General features: G+C 39.0%; 1 protein-coding gene across 1 annotated transcript; it reads left to right on the top strand.

Annotated features, from left to right (window-relative positions):
• Positions 1-15,268: 15,268 nt before the first annotated feature.
• On the top strand, positions 15,269-16,222 carry LOC111159586 (olfactory receptor 52R1-like). Its single transcript, XM_022522122.1, has one exon. The coding sequence runs from the start codon at positions 15,278-15,280 to the stop codon at positions 16,220-16,222; it is 945 nt and encodes a 314-aa protein (XP_022377830.1). The 5' UTR covers positions 15,269-15,277.
• The last annotated feature ends 2,487 nt before the right edge of the window (positions 16,223-18,709 follow it).

Here is an 18,709-nt window from a genome sequence, read left to right on the forward strand (position 1 = left end):
CACCATGTTAGTTTTGTTCCAGTCATTGGCAGCTAAACGGGGAAAAACTATGATAACACAAAGCATATTGTGTGAGAGCCCCCATTTCTTCATGATGTCCTGGTTGCCCTTCTGCCTCAGCCACATCATCCCCTAAGACCTACTGTGAGCATGTGGCTCTACTAAAACTGGCAAATGCTGACACCAGACCATACCTATGGGCTCTTACGGCCTCTGTGGTTGGATTGGATAGATTAGTCATTACTACACCATGTGTTATGATACTGTAGGCCATGCTGTAGCTGCCCTGGGGAGAAGCCCTGCCCAAAGTAGTTGGCACACATGCCTCTCACATTTGTGTCATTCTGTCCCTGGATATCTCAGTGCTCTGCTTCTTCTCGCATTGCTTTTACACCGTATACCCAGAATGGCTTCACTCTCGTTGCTCAGTGTCCCTACTGGTGCCTTCCATTTCAAAACCATTCCATGTTATCAACTGAATTGTGAACCCCACGCCCCAGAAAAAGATATGTTGGAATACCTCAGAATGTGATTTCATTTGCAGATACCATTTTTACAGAGGTAGTCCACTTCAAATGAGGTCATTCTGGTGAGCCCTAATCCAAAATGACTAGTAAAGTAATATAAAACCTGGAAATCTGAACACAGAGATATGCACACACAGAGAAGTGATGAACACTAAGGCTAGAGTGATGATTCTAGAGTGAGAGAAGAAAGAATATTTCCTATTTTGTGAGGTCCAAAACTTAACCGGTACATCAAAACAAGAAAAAAATGAAATCAAATCTCTCATTAACATAGAGGCCAAATTAACAAATAAACTATTATTTAAAATAATCCACCAAGAATATAGAAGAATCATTTAATGTATTTCACCCATTAATAGAATAGAAAGAAACAACTATGTGAATCTGTAGTAAATTTGAATAAAAGTGATGAATTCCAATAGATATTTATGTTAACTGGGTAAACTGGACAGAAACTTCCTCAGTGAAAACCATGATTAATGTAGAAATGATGAAAATATTCTCTCTGAGTTTGGGTACAGGATGATGATGCCCACCATCACTATTTCACTTAACTTAGCATCAGAGCCCTTAGTACAAGAAGGCAAGAAAAGTAAAGGACTGTAGCATTGTGAAGGAATCAAAACAAAACGAATTATTTACAGATGACATGATTGTGCTTTTACATAATCAGACGGACCAAACAGGCATAGAATTAGATAAATTAATTGACGTAAGTGATTATTAGTGATTAGTCATATTAAAGAACATAACTGAATATAAGAACAATATTAAAATACCAATTGTATTTCTTTTTCCAAAAGGTTACATGTTTATTTATTTGAGAGAGAGAGGAGAGAGAACACACAGGTGTGAGTGAACATGAGGGGAAGTGCAGAAGGAGAAGCAGACTCCCCCCTAAACAGGGAGTTCAGTTTGGGCTCCCTCCCAGGACCCTGGGATCATGACCCAAGCCAAAGGCAGATGCTGTACTGAATGAACCACCCAGGGGCTACATCAATTGTATTTCTATGTATTAACCATTCATTAGAAAATAAAGTTCTCACATGATATCATATAATAAAATAACATCAAAAGTCATACAACTTGGAATACATCAAAAAACTTTGTGAGAGGTATCACTAGGAAAATCATTAAACCCAGTTGGAAAAATTACAAAGATATACAAATACAGGGCTTTATCACTTTCAGGAATTATAAGGATCTATGTTTTAAATAGAAAGGTTCTTCCAAAAAAGGTCAACGGATCTTATTCAATCTCAATCAACTCCTAGGAGGTTTTCTGTGGAAGTTATGCTCACATTTACATGGAAACGTGACAGATCTGGAATGCCAAGACACTATTACAGAAGAAGAAAACCAAAGAATGTATGCTACCAGGCATAGGACACAACAGAAAACCTCAAAGCAAGCATAGTCATTTGACAAGTACTCAAAGGGATTCCATGGTGATGGCAAAAGAATGCTTACTTCAGTAACTGCTGCTGATCTATGGACAGCCATATGGAAATGAGTCTTGAGAACAAAAGAACACCACTGGACAGAAAATAAACAAAAGACTTCGGAAGGTCAGGCTTTTGGTCAACAACCACAGAAACAATAAACTTTCTATTGTGGGAATAAGTTACAAGTGGCACCTATTTCTTTGCTTTGCCCACCATTCTAATGGTGTCATTTGTATTGTTTGCAAGTATTTCTTATAGAAAATTAAGCTTGCCATTACAGAAACAAAGTTTGGAAAGGCATTTCCTAAAAGGAGGTATCCCAACAAGATGAAATGTATCAGCGCTTCTACCTGATTACTCCCAAAGAAGATGCAAATTAATGGGGGATTGGGTGAACCTGGTGGTGGGTATTAAGGAGGGCATGTATGGCATAGAGCACTGGGTGTGGTGCATAAACAATGAATTTTGGAACACTGATAAAATACAATAAAATTTTTTTCTTAAAAGTTAGCAAGGTACCAATACATCCACCAGAAAGACTAAAACAAACAAAAAAACACAGCAATCCCACCTATAGACAAAAAATGTGAATTTAATCAACTACTTTACCCTACTACTGCAGGTGCAAATGGCTATAACTGGAAAACTTCTTGGTCGTGTCTACTAGCATTTAACCCAACAATTTCTCTCTCAGGCTTGCAACCATGGGCAGTGCATGTACATGTTTCCTGAATGCCAAGGAAAATGATCCTCACAGCAGAATTATTGGCAATAGAAAACAAAACCAGGAACACCACCAAATACCCAGTAACAACCAAATGGATAAATTAATTGAGGTGACATACAGCCACGGGGTAGAACACGAAATGAATGAAATGAAAAGCAATGAAAATGAAAGACCTATAATCAGACATAACTATGTGGATGAATTCCACAAACCTAATGTAAACTATAAAATAGGAATAAAAAATAAAAGCCAGATATAAAGATTACATTTAAATATAGCACTAATCCATTTACTTATACTTCAGAAACAGGCAAACTTAATGTGTTTTGATAGAAATCAGGAAAGGGGTTGCCTCTGAGGAGATAGGAAGAAAGATTAAAAGATCTGGAAAGGTCGGCTTCTGGGGTGCTAGTAATGTTCTGTTTCTTTAACTGGGTTGTGGTCACACCAGTGTGTTCAAATGTGCAAATCGATGCTGGACAATTATGAGTGGTGCACTGTAATGTATGTTACACTTCCACAAAATGTTTACTTAATAATAAAACCTTTCCATTCACTTTTCAACCTGGGCAAACATTTTAGAATCTTTAGACAAATCTATGTTCCAATTTTACCTCTGATACTATCTACATAAAATTTGACAGGAACCTTAACTTTTTGATTCTTCATCTCTTAGCATTGGAAGTGAAGATACTGCTGCTTACTTGCAGGGAGCTATGGGAATCGCTGAGAGTATTCAGCACATCGGTGCTCAGTAAATGCAATTACTATACCCTCCCTCCACTTAAGAATGGGGGAACAAGAGAGGTTTATCAAGTTTTCCAGGAATTCCAAATAAGAAATTCTAAATCCTGATTTTTTTTTTTTTTTTGAAAAATCAGGATGGGATGTCCCTAGAATTCTATCCTAGGAGTGTTACCTTCAAGAGGAATTGTCTATTCTTCCTCTACATCAAAATCACGTAGAACTCAAGCACAAAAGTCCCAGCCTCCCAATGGATGCTAATGAGCAGTGAGGAGTGAAGATGACTGCATTTACCAGTGTCAGCACAGTTATTATTGAATTTATTTATTTATTTTAATATTTTATTTATTTATTTGTGAGAGAGAGAATGAGAGCATGAGAAGGAAGAGATCAGAGGGAGAAGCAGACTTCCCGCCAAGCAAGGAGCCCGATGTGGGACTTGATCCCAGGACTCCAGGATCATGACCTGAGCCGAAGGCAGTTGCTTAACCAACTGAGCCACCCAGGTGCCCCTATTATCAAATTTAGATAAAGGACCATTTCTTCATTTGCAACCAAAGAAGAGTATCTTTATTTCTAAAATGTTCACCTGATTTGTTTTTACATTTAAAGTGTATGAATTAAGAATGTATTTCATAATCAACATATATAACCATTGTATGATTTTTCTTTTCATAAAACATATTAATAAATCAATGTGTTTCTTATAAGTCATCGCATTAAAATCAAGTACCAATGGCATTTGAAATAAATACAAACATTAAATAGAAAAATGGTACTATATGTTTTTACATTTAAAAAATTTTTAAATATATCTCTAAGAATCATGAACTTTTGCTTTATCCCCCTCCTAGAAAAAGAGGTGAGATTTGTGGTTGCCAGATTATATGAGGTATGGGGAGGAGGGACTGGGGGAAGGTGGTCAAAAGCACAAACTTCCAATTATAAGATAAGGAACTACTAGGATGTCATACACAACATGATGACTACAGCTAACACTGCCGTATGCTATGTAAGAAAGTTCTGAAAGAGTCAATCCTAAGAGTTCTCACCAAAAGGAGCATACGTTCTTCTTTTTATTGTATCTATATGAGATGGTGGATGTTAACAAAACCCATTATAGTCATTTCACAATGTATGTAAGTCAAACCATCATGCTATATACCCTAAACTTATGCAGTGACATGTGTCATGCATTTCTCCAACAGCCCTGAAAAAATTAATAGTAACATGAGCTTCAATTTGTACTATAAGAAAGTGTTGAGAGAGATACTTCATGCTTAACCCTCTGCGTTCTCATTTGTTATCCAAAGAACAACAATGAGCATTTTAGCTTGCAGATGTGTTCATGATCTTTGTGATTAAATCCCTCTACTGTTCTCTATTGTTGTTTATTAAAGATGAAATGCGTGCTTTCCTAGGCTCCAGTACAGGCCTTCTTTCAGATTCTTTCGCCCTCAGAGTCTTGAACATGCAAACCTTTCACTTCCACCTCATCTCTTCCTCTGACTCTGTCATTTATTTCCTGTTTACTTTCACGTCCAAGACCAAGTACATTTAAATATATTTAGGGTATCTGTTGGCCTCATTATTAAGCCTCAGTGTCAGAACAGGGTAACACAGAGTAAACATCCAACATAATTTTTTAAAATAAATTTGTTATTAAAACAGCCACAAGTGGAAGAATTAAGCTATAAAATACAGCATACATTAGGTGCTCAAAAAAATAAAAAATACAACAATAATAGTTCTTTGACAAATGCCAAAAAATTCTATTTATTGATGACTTGCTTTCATGCTTTCTTTTGGTCTTCAATTTTTTTTCATTCCTTAATTTATGAAAAAATAATTACTATGTGCTACTTCCTTCTGTTTACTGAGTCCTCCTTTTAATACAGAACAAAAGGAACGAGGTGGTAAATTAAGAATATTAGATGATGTATGTAACAAATCTGTCCCTGTGCTGGCCTTTGCTTTACTCAGTTACACTGCTTCCTTTCCCCGTCAGTGGGCTTCGTCCATGGCAGGAAAGATGTGGCTAATGTCCAAGCAAGAATGTTCCTGTGACACGGCAGGGATGTCTATTATCACCACTGCTATTCAACATAGTATTAGAAGTCCTAGCCTCAGCAATCAGACAACAGAAAGAAAATAAAGGCATCCAAATTGGCAAAGAAGAAATCAAACTATCACTCTTTGCAGATGATATGATACTATATGAGGAAAACCCAAAGGACTCCACTCTAAATCTGCTAGAACTTGTACAGGAATTCAGTAAAGTGTCAGGATATAAAATCAATGCACAGAAATCAGTTGCATTTCTTTACACCAACAACAAGACAGAAGAAAGAGAAATTAAGGAGTCAATCCCATTTACTATTGCATCCAAAAACCTTAAGATACCTAGGAATAAACCTAACCAAAGAGGCAAAGAATCTGTACTCAGAAAACTATAAAGTACTCATGAAAGAAATCGAGGAAAACACAAAGAAATGGAAAAATGTTCCATGCTCATGGATTGGAAGAACAAATATTGTGAACATGTCCTAAAGCAATCTACACATTTAATGCAATCCCTATTAAAATCCCATCCATTTTTTCAAAGAAATGGAACAAATAATCCTAAAATTTGTATGGAACCAGAAAAGACCTCAAATAGCCAGAGGAATATTGCAAAAGAAAGCCAAAGTTGGTGGCATCACAGTTCCAGACTTCAAGCTCTATTACAAAGCTGTCATCATCAAGACAGACACATAGATCAATGGAACAGAATAGAGAGCCCAGAAATAGACCCTCAACTCTATGGTCAACTAATCTTTGACAAAGCAGGAAAGAATGTCCAATGGAATAAAGACAGTCTCTTCAACAAATGTTGTTGGGAAAATTGGACAGCCACATGCAGAAAAATGACACTGAACCAATTCCTTACACCACACGTGAAAATAGACTCAAAATGGATGAAGGACCTTGATGTGAGAAATGAAATCCATCAAAATCCTTGAGGAGAACACAGGCAGCAACCTCTTTGACCTCAGCCGTAGCAACTTCTTCCTAGGAACATTGCCAAAGGAAAGGGAAGCAAGGGCAAAAATGAACTATTGGGACTTCATCAAGATCAAAAGCTTTTGCACAGCAAAGGAAACAGTTAACAAAACCAAAAGATGACTGACAGAATAGGAGAAGATATTTGCAAACGACATATCAGATAAAGGGCTAGTATCCAAAATCTATAAAGAATTTGTCAAACTCACACCAAAAGAACAAATAATCCAATCAAGAAATGGGCAGAGGGGGCACCTGGGTGGCTCAGTGGGGTAAGGCCTCTGCCTTCAGCTCAGGTTATGATCCCAGGGTCCTGGGATCGAGCCCCGAATCGGGCTCTCTGGTCAGTGGGGAGCCTGCTTCCTCCTCTCTCTCTCTCTGCCTGCCTCTCTGCCTACTTCTGTCAAATAAATAAATAAAAATCTTAAAAAAAAAAAAAAAAGAAATGGGCAGAGGACATGAACAGACATTTCTGCAAAGACATCCAGATGGCCAACAGACACATGAAAAAGTGCTCCATATCACTCGGCATCAGGGAAATACAAATCAAAACCACAATGAGATACCTCGTCACACCAGTCAGAATTGCTAAAATTAACAAGTCAGGAAATGACAGATGCTGGTGAGGATGTGGAGAAAGGGCAACCCTCCTACACTGTTGGTGGGAATGCAAGCTGGTGCAACCGCTCTGGAAAACAACATGGAGGTTCCTCAAAAAGTTGAAAATAGAGATACCCTATGACCCAGCAATTGCACTACTGGGTATTTACCCTAAAGATACAAATGTAGTGATCCAAAGGGGCACGAGCACCCGAATGTCTATAGCAGCAATGTCCACAATAGCTAAACTATGGAAAGAACCTAGATGTCCATCAACAGATGAATGGATAAAGAAGAGGTGGTATATATATACAATGGAATACTATGCAGCCATCAAGAGAAATGAAATCTTGCCATTTGTGATGACATGGATGGAACTAGAGGGTATCATGCTTAGCAAAATAAGTCAATCGGAGAAAGACAACTATCATATGATCTCCCTGATGTGAGGAAGTGGAGATGCAATATGAGGGGTTTGGGGGTCGGAAATGAATAAATGAAACAAGATGGGATTGGGAGGGAGACAAACCATAAGAGACTCTTAATCTCACAAACTAACCTGAGGGTTCTGGGGGGGAGGGGAGCAGGGAGAGGGTGGTGGGGTTATGGACATTGGGGAGGGTATGTGCTATGATGAGTGCTGTGAAGTGTGTAAACCTGGCGATTCACAGACCTGTACCCATGGGGCTAATAATACATTATATGTTAATTAAAAAATTTAAAAAAAAAAGAATGTTCCTGTAGTGAGGTTTTCCTCAATGCATGGGCTACCTGAGCAAATCACACATTTTTCTCTGTGATGGAGTAGGAGGCCCCACTGGGGCCAGGGATCCAGCTCTTGATAATTCAGTCATCTGGGAACAGCCGGGCTCCTACCAGAAGAGGCTGAAATTCTCCCCCACCCAGGGTCTCAGAAACAGTTCAGGTGCTCTCACTTCTCTCCTCTCTGATAGGGTCCTGAGAAGACAAAGTAACATCCTCCCCTGAATAGCAAGTAAGGATCCAAAAACCAGAAGAAAAGAAGCAGGAAGACAGAGAAGAGGGGAAAACTGGAGTAGAAAGGTGAAAGAGAAAGAGGGAGTACTATCTCTTTCCTTCCTCTCCAGACCTGGTGGAATAGTGGGGAGGGAGGGGGAAAGGGGAGTGAGTGAGGGGGAAAACATCCTGCAGACCCTCTCTAGAAGTCCAAAATAAACATGAGTATCCAATCTTGCCCCTGAAACAGAATCATGAAAATTTCCCTGGCCTCATTCATGTTGAGATGCAGAGATGCATGGCAAGGACAGCAACTGCTAAGGGCCGACACTGACCTTGAGGAGAGTGCAAAATTGAGGGGGACATCAAAAATTCAGTAATGGTGATTCTAAAGTTTTCATGCAATATTCTTAAAATTCAAATTATTTTTTAACCCATGATTAATAGAGTAAAAGTTTAAATAAAGACCAGAGCCACACCAAGGCGTATTAGAGACTAAGGCAAAAGGGAAAATGTGCTCTAGATGTCTTTATGGAAGCAAGCTCATCAATAATAGTTTGAATATGTACGTCTTTGCTTATCTCATTTGCAGCTGAGAAAACTGTCATATTAGAAGTATTCTCCTGCATGAGTGAGGATTCTAATGATCTTAACAGATTTTAGATGAAATAATATTTTATATTTAAAATAATGGTGTGATATTTAACACAATTACTTTTCGATTTTTCGAGAATTTTATTTTATTTCTTTCTTTATTTATTTTTGAATGAGAGAGAGACAGAGATAATGAGAGAGAGCAGAGTAGGGAGGAGAGGGAAAAGCAGGCTCCCTGCTGAGCAAGGAGCCCTATGCAGGACTCGATCCCAGGACCCCAGGATCATGATCTGAGCTGAAGGCAGACATTTAACCAACTGAGCCACCCAGGCACCCCTCAATTTTTCAAGCATTTTAATGTTCCAGAAAAGATTAAGTACTAAAAAATACATAAACACATGTACTTAGAGGTGCATATTTTTCATTTTGCCACAGACTCCACTGTGGCTTAGCATGGCTCTAGTCTTTATTCAGAATTTGGTGTTCTGTTCATCATGGATTTTTGCATTAATTTTGATTTCTTTAAAGATTGCACAAAATATCATTTATCTGATTGTTTAACTTTTTATAGCACCCTTCATAAATCATGCCCAAACAAATGTCTTACTTACCTCACCCTAGTTTCAGCCCTGATGCTCCTAGCATGCGCTAAGCATGGAATAGTAGGAAAAGTGACAGCTTTGTGTCAGAAAGACTTGCCCTTTACGTGTATTCAATGAATTAACTTAGCCTGGCTGAACCTCTCTGTCTGCTTATCTGTAAAATAAAGATGATAGATAAGAGCAGACTCTAAAGTAGCTGTAAGGACTACACGATGTAGAATAATTAAAACAAGTATTAAGATGCCTGACAGACAATAGCTTTGACTCAGTGAAACGTGACATTGCAGGAACGTACTGAAGGCGAGTTCCACCTCATGCAGTCCAGCAAGCTGTCCATTGATAACCCCTTTCTTCCTTTCTGCAACATTTTATTAAATAATATTGGGCTTTCCTTAGTTGTGGTAACACAAGGACACCTAAGAAACATCCTTGACCTCTCAATTAGTTTATATAGTCTAAGGGCCAGCACATGAAACTAAATAAAATAACAATAATGAAAAAGAAGTAGTATCACAGGGGCACCTGGGTGGCTCAGTCAGTTAGGCATCCAACTCCTGCCTTCTGGTTAGGTGATGATCTCAGGGTCGTGAGACTGGGACCCTAATAGGGCTCTGTCCGCATCCTGCTGGAGATTCTCTCCTTCTCCCTCTGCCCTTTCTCACTCATTCTCCCTCTCTCTCTCTCAAATAAATAAATAAAGGGGTGCCTGGGTGGCTCAGTGGGTTAAGCTGCTGCCTTCGGCTCAGGTCATGATCTCAGGGTCCTGGGATCAAGTCCTGCATCGGGCTCTCTGCTCAGCAGGGAGCCTGCTTCCCTCTCCCTCTCTCTCTGCCTGCCTCTCTGCCTACTTGTGATCTCTGCCAAATAAATAAATAAAAAACCTTAAAAACAAATAAACAAATAAATAAATAAATAAAATTAAAGAAAAATAAATAAGTAGTATCACAGAACTATATGGACAGTGAAGAAAATATCCAAATCATAGTGGAGACTCAAAGAATCCTTAGAGGAAGTGACTACTTGGACTAAAAGGCATGTGAAACAAATAAGGATGGAATGAGCTGTCCAGGCCCCCGGATCATGGCACTCTGAGGACAACAAAATATGACAGCGCCTGAGACACCAAGAAATTGTATGTGATCAGTACAGCTGGAGTAAAGGGGCTGTCTTATGTGGACAGAAGGAGGAAGGTTATTAAATGAGAGTATAAAATAATATTTTTGTTAGAGAAAGTAAAATGTGGAAACAGAAAAAAAAAAAGGATAATCAACTGAATTGGGAAGCTGTCTTAGATTCCCTCTTAAGGAACATCTATTGTGTTCTGGAGAAAAACCTTCTTCCTTTAGACTCCTGATTTAAGATAATCATTATGAAACCTTATAGTCTTCTCTTACCTTTCCAGAGTAAATTTGGACTACCTCATAATAACCTTCACTCCCTTAATGTCATCTCATAAGTTTTCAGGCATTTGTCATGGTTTATATGTACGAGTTACATCTGGTATTATTATCTACTATTTCTAGACTTGAAACAGATTCTGATTTCTTATACAAGCTCAGATCCTTAAGTCCTCAAAGGCAGATTACTAAAATCATAAGATTGCAAGAGGTTCAAGAAAACAGAACTGAAGCAGTTTAGTGACTAGTCTTCCCTCCAAACAATATAATTTCTAAATACCCTCCATCTTCTCCCCTCACAAAATCCTCTGATATAAGATATAAAATATATAAAGGGATGGTCAAAATTGGAAGGAGAGTAAGAAGTATTTAACTAAGGAAAGATAGTTTTGTGTCCTACATTGTATCTTTTAGAAAAATTGACATCTTTAAGTGATGAGTAGCTCATTGGGTTTAAGAGGATTGCAGCATTTCTGAGCTTCCTGTAAATACTATTGATTTTCTTTTCCTTAGTTAAATTTCCTCAATAGCAACAATGAACTGAAACTAACAATGGAAGATAGAAAAATGATAAATTAGTAGAATTGTAATATTAATTATCTACATGCAAGTGAGCTCTGGTACTCTCTAGTACCAGGAGGTTTTATTATACCCATCTGTATACACACTGATTTATCATTTCACACGATCCGCTTTGGAGCTCAGCATAGCCTTCACAAAGCATATGTATGCTGTGCCCTTGTATTCCAAAAGCCAAGTTACCATATTAAATATATATACTGAATGTGAAGGGTTACAAACACACAAGGTTATGCACATATACTCGTATTCACATGCAAACCCAATCCTTACACATATTAACATAGCTCTCAAATACACACATCAACAAATATATTAACACACTTCCACATTATATAAAATATCTCTTGACTTATAAATACCCTTGACTAACAAAAAATACATACATACAGATAAGCTCACAACTGATTATTCTCAACAATTCACATTCTTGCCCAGGCACTCAATTCCTCAGCCTTTCCCTTTGTGTACACAGAGGACTGAGGGTAGTTAGGGGTTAATGCTTTCACCTTTAGCTCTAAAATAGTCTCAGAGGAAACAAGAGATTGAGGCAGGGTAGGCAGCCTAAGAGGAGAGGGATAATTAATGCCTGGGGAAGGAAAAGGCCAGGCTTAAGCAGGTCTTTAAATAGGTCCTAATCTACAGGTTCTCCTAAAAGCAGAATCACAGGAAGCAGTTAGAATTGCTCATGGTCAGAGTGAAGCAGATCTCAAGGTGAATGGTTCCCAGTTCCCAGTCACCTCTGCCCTTCTTCGAGAACAGCAGGACTCACAGAAACTCCAAGAAGCTGGAAGACAAGGCAATAAACCGTATAGAATGACTTGACTTACTGGGGGCTCCACATCCAGAGATCCCTGATGGCTGGATTTCTTTCTGAGATACAGAGAAGATACACAGCTCACCTTCTGTCCTCCAGGGAAATTCTAGAAAAATACAAAGGCTGTCTCAACACACAATCCCTCCATGAAGGACACTGGATCTGAGCCCTCCCCTGCTCCAGCATGATTGCTTTATCCCTTGGTTTTAGATAACCCAACGTGAGAAAATGGTAAATATACCTGAAATAATTCTTTAGCAAGATCTCAGCCCATTTTATCCTTTCCAATTTCAGGCTTAAACAACACAGTTAACATGATAGATGTAACTATCTCCACAGAATGGTGGAGTGACTGAAGACCAACAGAGCCAGTGGCACCAGCACTGGACTCAAACTACACTCTCACAGATGATAGCTGAGCCACATCAGTGTGAGAACATTTTTCTTGGAAACATATTTTCTTCAACAAAATTATGCCATGTCCTCACAAGTAGATTATACTTCGGAGAACAGAAAAATTGACTCTGACGTTCACTGTATGATCACCCTACCTACAAGGTTGAAAAAGATGACTTAATTTCTTCTTTCAGTACCAAATAGTCTCACAAGAAGTTTAACCCACAGACAGTAGGGACAGGACATATTTAAAATCAGGGAGAGGGGGAAGGAATGTTAGGCAAGAAGGGAAATTACTCTTTATTTCCTACTCCTGAGGGAATGCACATATACTCCTTTCACCCAGGAACTAGTTGATAACCTGTGCCTCCCTCAGAAATATTACAGAAAACCTCACACACTTCACAAAATGATCCAAGATGATTAACTCCCTGTCCCCTCCACATGTCTTGTAACCTTCACTCTGCACAGGCTGAGTGTGTAAGTCTAAGCAGAAAAGAGGCAAGGGAATTGCTGAGAGTGAGGACACCAGATTCCATGGGGTTGTAGGTGTAGAGAAGAAAGAAAGGCACCTGTCAAAAACTCCCATCTCCTACTTCAGACTTGGGCCCTGGGTCGCCACCTGAGATGAATCACATCTCCAAAAGGAAAATGCCAAACAGGTGGGTTCCCCATTAAGACTCATGGGAAGAAACTTCGTGAGAGTTAAAGACAGTACAGTGTAATTGCTTCTGGTGTTATATTTACAAAAATAGTAATTCCTCCAGAATTAATCAAAGGGATTATTATGCACTTTGAGAAATTGTACATTTAGCCGGCATCTTCACCAGTACCCAGTGCAAGAATGAGGATGATCTAAGGATGTTTTCCAGGTGTCCATGAGCCTCAATGACCACATCCTCACAAATGGAGAGTGACATTCAGGAGGCAGAAGAGAGAGGGAAAGGAAGACTCTGGTTCAAAGACCACATATAAGTGGAAGAACAACCCAGACAGGAAGAGATAAAACTAGAGCCTGGGACTCCAGATAATGTGTTTGTCTGAGTTTTCACCTGGATAAAATTTTCTCCTGGATAGGAGTATTTGTTTTGAGCAAACCTACACCTATTATGAAGAGGTAGCATAGTTAATTTTACAATGCAGAGCAAAATTTATAAAGTCCGAGCCCCATTTCTCTCATAATGTTATAAAGCTAGGGAAAATTAGCAAGAGGTTAGATTTCTTTGGGATCTCAAGGAAACCCTTTATAGGAACCATTAGGTCTGGTGCAATAAAACATTTGTTAGTCCCAACAGCTGATTTGTTATGGGAGATTTGAAAAGATACTCTTCTTGTCTGTGTGTTTCTGTTCAGGCAGAGACTCAAAGGCTCCATCAACTGAGATGAAATAGTGAAATGGTGCCTAGCAAGAACCAGGTAAGCATTTGTGTCATCAATCCTGGGTAGATGTTAGTCACCAGAGGGATCAAACAAGATCTCCATGTAAAAGCAAGTAGAGGCAGAGGAGGACATTCAGGTCTTTCACTGTCCAGCACAGCAGACCCTAGTATGAGAACTGTGTAAAACTGTCTTGTGGCCATGGAGCCAAAGTAGTGTTTAAAGGGTTCCTCCAGGGACACCTGAGTGGCTTGGTCACTTATGCTGCTGCCTTTGGCTCAGGTCATGATTTCTGGGTCCTGTGATGGAGCCCTACATTGGGCTCCATGCTCAGCATGGAGCCTGCTTCTTCCTCTCCCACTGCAGCTCCCTCTTCTTGTTCTCTCTCTCTCTCACACACAATTTCACTCAAATAAATAAATAAAATCTTTAAAATAAATTTAAAAAATGAAAGTTTTCTCCAAGGACTTTAAGATATAGCTAATTGGTTGAAAAGTCCATTGCCACTGAACAATTTATTTGTTATTTGATCTAGCAAATATTTATTAAACCCCTATTTTGTGTTAAGCACAGAGGTGTTAGGATGGTGCACTATACAGGGCTCACCTCATGAAAATCTATCATCAGGACAGGATTTAGAAAACCATAGCCTGCAGACAAAATCCAGTTTGCAGACTGTTTTTACCAATAAAATTGTATTGGGATGGAATCACACTCACCCATTCCTGTACTGACTGGCTGCTCTCGGGCTACAGGGGCTAAACTGACTAGCTGCAACACAGACTGTACAGCACATAAAACCTAAAATATGTATAATCTGACCTTTTACAGAAATGAGTTTGCTGGCCCCTAATGTAGGAGGACATACTCCATAGATAATAGAATTAATTACAGGTATACAATCAGCAGTCAACTATCCTCCAGCCCACATTCTCCAGGTAACTCCTAGGGTCAAATCTAACTCAACATCACTATCAGCCTTTAAGCCAAAATGTTTTCCAATCTGTCTTCCTACCCTGAAAATTTGCCCAAGTGGCTTAAACAAAAGCTTGAAAAGAACATATGGGAAAAGCTAAACAAGTCAGTTAATTCTGAAGACTACAAGGGCAAGAAGGACTACTACTGACATTATTTGTCAGGACAGTTTCTCTTAGCAGACTCTACTTTCAAGGAAAATTTGATTCTTTGACAAAAATCACAATTGCAGTTAGTATGTTTTGATACCGTTTTGAATGACATAAACATGAATGAGGAATAAAGAGGAGTATCACTTTATGTTGCAAAAATTTTTTATTAAAACAGTTGAAATTCTTCCAGTTTACCAGTTAGCCCTACTGCCCTATGATTCAGTTGAAACTTTCAAAATATTTAAAATGTTAATAATTAATTCTTCATTCTTATCACCTACAGAGAGTAGATTACCTTCACAATGGAGAACAAATTAACCATCCTGTGATGCTGGCCTCAGGGAACAGCTCTTTGCATCCCGTGTCCTTCATCCTACTCGGGATCCCAGGACTTGAGAATTACCAATTTTGGATTGCCTTTCCTCTCTGTGCCATGTATCTTGTGGCTGTAGTTGGCAATATCATTGTCCTTCATATAGTCCAAACTGACCACACTCTCCACGAGCCCATGTACCTCTTCCTAGCCATGCTGGCTGTCACTGACCTGGCCCTGTCCTCTTCCACCCAACCTAAAATGCTGGCTATACTCTGGTTTCATGCTCATGAGATTGAATACCATGCCTGCCTCATCCAGGTGTTCTTCATCCATGCCTTTTCTTCTGTGGAGTCTGGGTTGCTCATGGCTATGGCCTTGGACCGTTATGTGGCTATCTGCTTCCCCCTCCACCACTCTACTGTCCTGACCCCAGCTGTGGTGGGTAAACTGGGGGCAGCTGTGATGATGAGAGGGTTGCTGTGGGTGAGTCCCTTCTGCTTCATGGTGTCCAGGATGCCCTTCTGCACCAACCATGTCATTCCCCAGTCATACTGTGAGCACATGGCTGTGCTAAAGCTGGTGTGTGCAGATACTAGAGTCAATCGTGCATATGGGCTCTTTGTGGCCTTCTCTGTGGCTGTCTTTGACATAATTGTCATCAGTATATCCTATGTGATGATTTTGAGAACTGTTCTGAGGTTGCTCTCTGAGGAGGCCCGGCTCAAGGCTTTTGGCACGTGTGCTTCCCATATCTGTGTCATCTTGGCTCTTTATATCCCAGCCCTCTTTACCTTCCTCACCCACCGCTTTGGACATCATGTGCCCCGAGTGGTACATGTCATGTTCGCTAATCTCTATCTCCTGGTACCTCCCATGCTCAACCCCATCATCTATTGGGTAAGAACCAAGCAGATCAGGGACAGGGTTATTCAAGGATGTTGTGGGAAAGATCCCTGAGCCAAGAGTCACGTCATCACAACCAACTCCACTGCCCCACTGATCTGGGATCATCGCATATTAGCAAAAAGTCTTCTCTGTGAGACAAATGGATAAAGATTTGGTACATATATAAAATATAATATTCCTCAGTCATCAAAAAGGATTAACAGCAACCATTTGCACTGACATGGATGGAACTGGAGGGGATTGTGCTACATGAAATAAATCAAGCAAAGAAACACAATTATCATATGGTTTCATTCATATGTGGAACATAAGGAATAGAGTGGAGGACCACAGGGCAAGAGAGGGAAAACTGAATGGGAAGAAATCAGAGGCAGACAAACCATGAAAGACTCTGGACTCCAGGAAATTAACTGAGGGATTAAAGGGGAGGTAGGTGGGAGAATGGAGTAACCAGGTGATGAGTATTAAGGTTGGTACCTGCTGGGATGAACACTGGGCTTTATATGTGACTAATGAAACGTTGAACATTACAACAAAAACTTACAATGAACTATATGCTGGCTTACTGAATGTAATAATAAAAAAAAGTCATCTCTGTGAACAAAAGGCCCAGAGGTTAACAACCCTCTAGAACAAAAGGAACAATTTTCAAAATGCCCAGAACATGAGCCCTCTGAGAGATGTGATTGATCACAAATACCAAGTTGATTAATCTTCATCATCACAATAAAACAGAAAAAAATATGTCCACCATTCAAATCAGTGAAGATTTGTACAGAATGCTATCTTCCACAGACCACCACAGGAGAAGTCTAAGTTCCTATGCTTTGTTAAAAGCAGATAGAACTTTTCACCAAAACAGTCATACAGTACATGTATTTTTCCCATCTTTGAAAGTCCTTATAAAAATATAATTTATGGGAATAGATTCACTATTTATAAAAACAAAAACAAGAAAATACATATATTGATCTATATGAAGAATGATTAAATATCACGTATCATTTAAGTAATGTATTTGCAAAGACTGTGTAAAGATGTGGAAAATGATCAAGATATAATATTAAAGAAAAAGGAAAAATTGCATTTGCCCATGGGGCTGAAGTCAATTCTAAACAGAAATGCATATGCATAAAAAAAGATTCAGAATACATCGAAACGCTAACAATAGCAACAGAGAGTAGTGAGATTTATGGTATTTTAGTTTTCTATTTGCACTTTCACATATTTGTAAAAATTACCCTTGATTGAGCATGTCATTTTAATATGAGAAAAAAATAACTCAGACAAGAACAGAAGTGTACAGAAAAGGTTAATTCAGTGCCAAAGCCTAGGGGAATGGAATAGGAAATCTGAGAAGATGAAAGACTCCAGAATACAGCAAGTTCCAGAAAAGCTTGAACATCTCCATGAAAATTGCTGCCAGAATCACGGTTTGAGACTGGTAACAGGGAGCATTTGGTATGCTGACTGTTGTTCTCTCCTTCCAGAAATTGCCTATTCCCTGATGACAATGGATTGCAGAGTGAAGAAGTTTTGGAAAACAAATGGAAAAGGAGATTCTCTTCTGAACATAGCTATATTGTGTGGTTAAAGGTAGTGAGAAAGTCATTAGAAGTTTGAGTATCTGTTAATATTTAATTTCCTTTTCAAAGTAAAATGTTCCTGGCGATTCACAGACCTGTGCTCCTCGGCCTAATAATACATTATATGTTAATAAAAATATTAAAAATTAATTAAAAAAAGTAAAATATTAAGCTGTTTTAGAAAACCACATTTTTTTCTGACTTTTCCAACTTTATTTTGGTGAGCTTATACAAAAACGTGCATATATTTAACATATTCATTTTGATGAGTTTGGGCATATGCCGATACACATGATAGCATCACCACAAACATGGTAAAATCATCCATCACAATTATTGCATTTGTGTATACATTCTCCTTCATCACTCTCCTCTCAATGCTAATAGTGAAGAAGGTTCTAGAAATCGGGCTCTAATGTTACTAAAACCAACATCAGCAGATGGTGCTTGAAGAGGAATTGGGAACATGTTTGCGTCTCCCAGCAGAAACAGCTAAAGGAGCCTAAAAGTTTCCCCAGAAATGAATGGGTATTCTGAAGGAGCATTTTCAGGATTCCCAAATATTAGAGACTTAAAGGGGCAGTGATCTGTTATCAGCAAATCAGTTAATGATTGTGAGTCCCTCTTTTTCTTTTTTAAAATCAGCTTTGTTGCTGTTTAATTTGTGACAATAAAATGTAAATATTTTCGGGGTGCCTGGGTGGCTCAGTGGGTTAAAGCCTCTGCCTTTGGCTCAGGTCATGATCCAAGGGCCCTGGAATCCAGCCCAGCTTCAGGCTTTCTGCTCAGCGGGGAGCCTGCTTCCTCCCCTCTCTCTCTGCCTTCCTCTCTGCCCACTTGTGATCTCTGTCTGTCAAATAAATAAATAAAATATTTTTTTAAAAATGTAAGTATTTTCACACACACTCTGAAGAATTCTGACACATGCGTGCCTCTGTAGCTACCAGCCTGA

The sequence above is a fragment of the Enhydra lutris genome, unplaced genomic scaffold (assembly GCF_002288905.1).
Source record: "Enhydra lutris kenyoni isolate GAN:26980312 unplaced genomic scaffold, ASM228890v2 scaffoldscaffold68, whole genome shotgun sequence".
Lineage (NCBI taxonomy): Eukaryota > Metazoa > Chordata > Mammalia > Carnivora > Mustelidae > Enhydra > Enhydra lutris.